General features: G+C 39.3%; 1 protein-coding gene across 1 annotated transcript; it reads left to right on the top strand.

Moving 5' to 3' along the window:
• Nucleotides 1–1,015: 1,015 nt before the first annotated feature.
• Nucleotides 1,016–4,031, top strand: LOC107886543 (inorganic phosphate transporter 2-1, chloroplastic). The gene is made up of 3 exons (XM_016810537.2): nucleotides 1,016–2,023; nucleotides 2,648–2,839; nucleotides 3,018–4,031. Exons 1-3 carry the CDS (start codon nucleotides 1,283–1,285, stop codon nucleotides 3,840–3,842), a joined length of 1,758 nt encoding a protein of 585 aa, XP_016666026.2. The 5' UTR covers nucleotides 1,016–1,282; the 3' UTR covers nucleotides 3,843–4,031.
• The last annotated feature ends 1,029 nt before the right edge of the window (nucleotides 4,032–5,060 follow it).

The following is a 5,060-nucleotide window of genomic DNA, read 5'->3' on the forward strand; positions in this document are numbered from 1 at the left end:
ATGAAGAAGGAATGAAGGAAAGCAAAAGAGTTCAAACACCCATGAGTGAGTCACAAGAACTTCAAACAACTGATGTAGCTCTGCCAATAGATGGCACTCACTACCGAAAGATAATTGGCAAATTGCAACGTTTGTCTTTTATGAGACTCAGTATCTCCCTCTCTCTTTTTTCCCTGTAACGAATCCATCTGAATATTGTTAAATGGTTTTGTTTTTTTTATCACAAGAACACAAGTAATATGGTTTGTGTATTATTAAGAACGGGGAGACCAATCTTTATAAACATGCAGACAATGGTTGGGCTGATGATTTAACTAATCATGTCTCCACTACTAGCTACATTGGTTTGAATTTAGTAAGATGTTCCTCAAGAAGCAAACACAATTGCTGAGTATCAGGCAGTTGCAAAAACTACATGGGCAACAAACCTTCTTGAACTACATATTCTCATACCAAGGCCTCTGTAACAACCCAATGTTTTATAGCCGCATGAAGCATACTGTAGTATTATGTTGGCAATCAGGACGTTAACACTCACACTCATAGCATTGTTCAACTTGACAATGCTCTTAAGTCTTACCAGGGTGAGGACCCAATTTGATGGGGCGTATCTTGCTCTTTAACAAATAGTTGCTTATTTTAAATATTGATTTCTACTTATCTTTTAAATTACTTTCTATTTATTTAAGAGTATCTCAGATCCTTTTTACCCCTATAATATTTGTTTAATTCTAGTCTTGTTTCTTTGTTCAAAAATAAAATAAAATTCTAGTCTTGTTTCAGTCCGAAAATATAAAGAAAATTCAGGGAAAAAATGAAGACATATTAATCAAAGATATATATATATATAAAAAGGAATTTATCACTAAAATATGAAATAGGAGGTCATCAATCAAATTTAATTTCAACAAAGATAGCTTAGCCATCTGGATGATGTAGTTATCTGATCCCCATGTTGGATATATTAGAAAATAGTATACAATATTTGGGCTTAAATTTTATGTGTTGTAGGAGATGTATGGATGGAGTAGAAAGGTACTCTAAGAAGCCATTCCCACCACTCATTCAAATCGAAAAGACCAAAGCAATCACCCCCCCCCAATTATCCATTCCAAAAGAAAACCTCTAAATCTAATTGTTGCACACTCCACCAGTCTTCTTCCTCCACCACCTACTTCCTTTTCTCTACCATATTCCATGGTTACCAACAATTCCCCTGTTTAATTCTCTCTCTTTCTCTCTTTACAACCTCTCAACCTACTTAGTTTTATTCTTTTCAGACATGACTCCCTTCTCTTGTTTACCTTGTGCCAGAAGTACCACTTCCCCTGATGCATTCCTTCTTCGTTATCCTCATCTACGTCTTCTGAAATGCCGTCACTACGAACCTCAACTTCCCAAGATAGAGAATCTTATGTTGAGGCCTTTCCAAGTTCCAACTAGGCCTTATCTCCCTATCTTGAGCTTGAGAAACCCTAGGCGCACGCACCCTTGTGCTAATATATCTTCTTTCGCTGAGGCGGAAGGTGGGAAAGAGCAAAACGATGAAGCAATCCATCTTGGAACTCGGCAAGAAGATGCTAAACCCAATGAAGAGTACCTGCCTGGAATGGCTCAAGCCTTTAATATATCTTCCAGAACTGCTTCTGCTATTGCTATATTCATAGCCTTTGCAGCTCTCACTCTTCCGTTTTTTATGAAGTCTTTAGGCCAAGGTGTTGGCGTGAAGACCAAGTTCTTATCATATGCCACACTTTTATTTGGGTTTTACATGGCTTGGAATATTGGAGCGAATGATGTGGCTAATGCCATGGGAACTTCAGTGGGATCAGGTGCATTGACCCTGCGTCAGGCTGTTGTAACGGCGGCCATTTTGGAGTTCTCTGGAGCATTGTTGATGGGAACTCATGTGACCGGTACAATGCAGAATGGGATCCTTGTTGCTAACATGTTCCAGGGGAAGGATACTCTACTTTTTGCTGGATTGCTCTCTTCTCTCGCTTCTGCTGGTACTTGGTTGCAGGTGCTTTTCTTTTGGCCAACTTTGTTCTCAATTTCATACTTTTGTTTATGTTTTTTGTTGTTTATCTTTGAAGACATTGAATCAATATGGCAACAGCATAAACTATTTGCTAGCAAAGCGAACTATGACCTTAATTGTTAGCCTTATTGGAATGAAATTGGAGGGCATTGATCAATCTGTAAAAGTACTTGCTTGTGTTGCCTCTTGCCCCCATAGCTTTGAACATCAAATTTATTTATTTATTTATTTTTTTTGGGGGGGGGGAGGAGGAGGAGGGAAGCACTTTTCATTTTCAAGAGCTCTGCAACAATTGACATCGTATATGTCAATTGTATTTTCTTTCCGGTTCGGCTCCTATTAATGTCAATTCATTTGTACTTTTAACAATTATATGGAATCTCTAATTGCTCATACGAATTTGATAGGATAGAGGGGGAGGAAGAGCAATTATATAGAAAATATACTTGAAGATGTTCATAGAAGCAACTTTTTAACTATATGGTTTCTGTTTTGTTTAATGGCCAGGCTTTGAAACAAGTTGTTCATCTATCACTTACAAGTTAATTGCATCATCCAGTTTTTGCTTCTAGTAATTTCATAACGTATTACTAATGTATTGCCCAGGTTGCATCTTATTACGGTTGGCCAGTTTCCACCACGCACTGTATAGTAGGATCAATGGTTGGATTTGGGCTCGCATATGGTGGAGCTGGCGCTGTTTTCTGGACGTCTTTGGCAAGGGTAGCATCATCGTGGGTTATCTCACCTGTAATGGGAGCATTGGTGTCATTTCTAGTCTACAAATGCATCCGCAGAGTATGTTCTTTCTCTTTGGAATATAAACCAGCCTAGCTAGCTTCCTAAATTTGCCTGTTTCTTGAAGAAATATTTGTCCAACATCTTATGGTGCTTCATGAGGAGGCTTCAATTTCTTAAAGTTTCTTGGATCTCCCTTGTTCAGTTGTCCTTACAACGTGTTTTCTGGTTTTCTTAGTTTGTTTACAGTGCACGCAATCCGGGACAAGCAGCGGCTGCAGCGGCGCCGATTGCAGTTTTTCTGGGTGTAACCGGGATTTCTTTTGCAGCCTTTCCATTAAATAAGAGCTTTCCAATAGCTCTTGCTCAGGCTTTGGGTTGTGGAGCAGTTGGGGCAGTCCTAGTTTACAATCTTATCAGAAAACAGCTCGGTCATCTCCTTGAGAAGTCAGCTTCATCACACTCAGAGCCACAAGAGAGTACTACTCAGACTAAAAATCTTGGCCTTCTCTCGGATGTCGCAGGGCCTAAAGGCACCCAACTGGAAATAGTTTATGGGGTCTTTGGATACATGCAGGTATTGTCAGCTTGCTTCATGTCATTCGCCCATGGAGGAAATGATGTCTCAAATGCAATAGGGCCTCTAGCTGGTGCATTATCGATTCTTCAAGGTGGTGCCAGCAGCGCTGAGATCGTTATCCCAAATGATGTTCTTGCATGGGGAGGATTCGGGATTGTTGCAGGGCTTTTGATTTGGGGGTATAGAGTGATAGCAACTATTGGGAAGAAGATCACCGAGCTCACACCAACTAGAGGGTTTGCAGCTGAGTTTGCAGCTGCTTCGGTCGTTCTCTTTGCATCAAAGCTGGCATTGCCGATCTCAGCAACCCATACTTTGGTCGGAGCTGTCATGGGAGTCGGCTTTGCGAGGGGATTAAATAGTGTTCGAGCTGAGACCGTGCGAGAGATCGTGACATCCTGGGCTGTGACAATCCCGGTTGGTGCTTCTCTTGCGGTTCTCTACACATGGATCTTAACCAAACTTTTGTCATTTATTTTATGACAAATTATTTCACAAAATTTAAACAGCTTGCTGTATGGGATTAATTCAAACCATTCACCTTTTTTTTCTCTTTCAAACTATTTAATGAATTGTTATGCCTTGTTGAGTTGGTGTGATTTCTTTAAAGTGGAAATCACTAAATATTTTGGATGCAGATATTGGAGGAAAATTTGTTGGAAACATTTTAAAGGAGCTTCTTCAATTTCAAATAGTTTTCTGTTAGTAATAAAGTCATCAATGCCTTAACGGCAAAAATTTTGAGTACAACCATATTGTTGGGTGTTTATCACAAAACAAAAAACAAAAGAACGAAAATTTGTGTTGAAAGATGAAAAACAGAAGCAAAACTCAGATGTTGAAGGAGAAACAAAAGTTGACTTCTATCTTACATCTTTGTTAAAAAAAAATACATCTATAAAGCTATTATATTGGAAAGGCAATAAATTTTTGCTTAAAAGAAACTTGCACAAAAACGGCTCAATAGTAACCTAGGGACTGTCTAAAGCTACTTAGGTTGACTAAACTTTATCCAGTCAAAAAGTTGTTAGATCAAATACAGGTCGCCTGTTACACAAAAATACTTCATCCGGATAACATCAAGTACATTTGTGTGTTGTATTTCATCCGAGTAACATACAGCAAATTGACCTTTTACAAGTTGCATGCACTTTATCTGCATGACTTGCGCTACATGGTCTGCTCCTTGGCTGCTTCATGTGCTGCATGCAGGCCAACTTCAACACTCCTCATTGGTTTGCATGCTGCATAGTTCTGACTGAACCTTTTACAACCAGCCTTGCTTTGAGTTTCTTCGAGCTACCATTAGCATTTTGCTTGGCTCAAAACACCCTCTTCACTCCAATAACCTTCATGTTTGCTGGTCTCTCAACTAGCTGTCAGGTCTGATTCTTCTTAATCATACTGATTTCATCAACCATAGTCTGTTTCTAACCTTATTGAGCTTCAGCCTCTTCAAAGCAGTTTGGTTCAACTGTAGTCACTTGAGCTTTTTTATAAATCTCAGCTAATGGTCTAGTTCCCGTGACTGGTTCATCATCAATATCCATTTTAGGACCATTTTGATTAGCTTCAGCTTGATCTGTTACAAGATCTTTGGTAGCAGCCTTTGGCTCATTCTTGTCCCAATTCCAGTTTACAACAAAGCTTTTGTCACCCATGATCACTAACACGAGCTTGGATTCACTTGGATCACTGATC

Source organism: Gossypium hirsutum, chromosome A03 (assembly GCF_007990345.1).
Source record: "Gossypium hirsutum isolate 1008001.06 chromosome A03, Gossypium_hirsutum_v2.1, whole genome shotgun sequence".
Lineage (NCBI taxonomy): Eukaryota > Viridiplantae > Streptophyta > Magnoliopsida > Malvales > Malvaceae > Gossypium > Gossypium hirsutum.

Coding starts and splice junctions, on each gene's coding strand:
- LOC107886543 (XM_016810537.2), top strand. CDS start 1,283: ATGACTCCCTTCTCTTGTTTACCTTGTGCCAGAAGTACCACTTCCCCT. Junction 2,024..2,647: donor CTGCTGGTACTTGGTTGCAG/GTGCTTTTCTTT, acceptor TGTATTGCCCAG/GTTGCATCTTATTACGGTTG. Junction 2,840..3,017: donor TCTACAAATGCATCCGCAGA/GTATGTTCTTTC, acceptor TGGTTTTCTTAG/TTTGTTTACAGTGCACGCAA.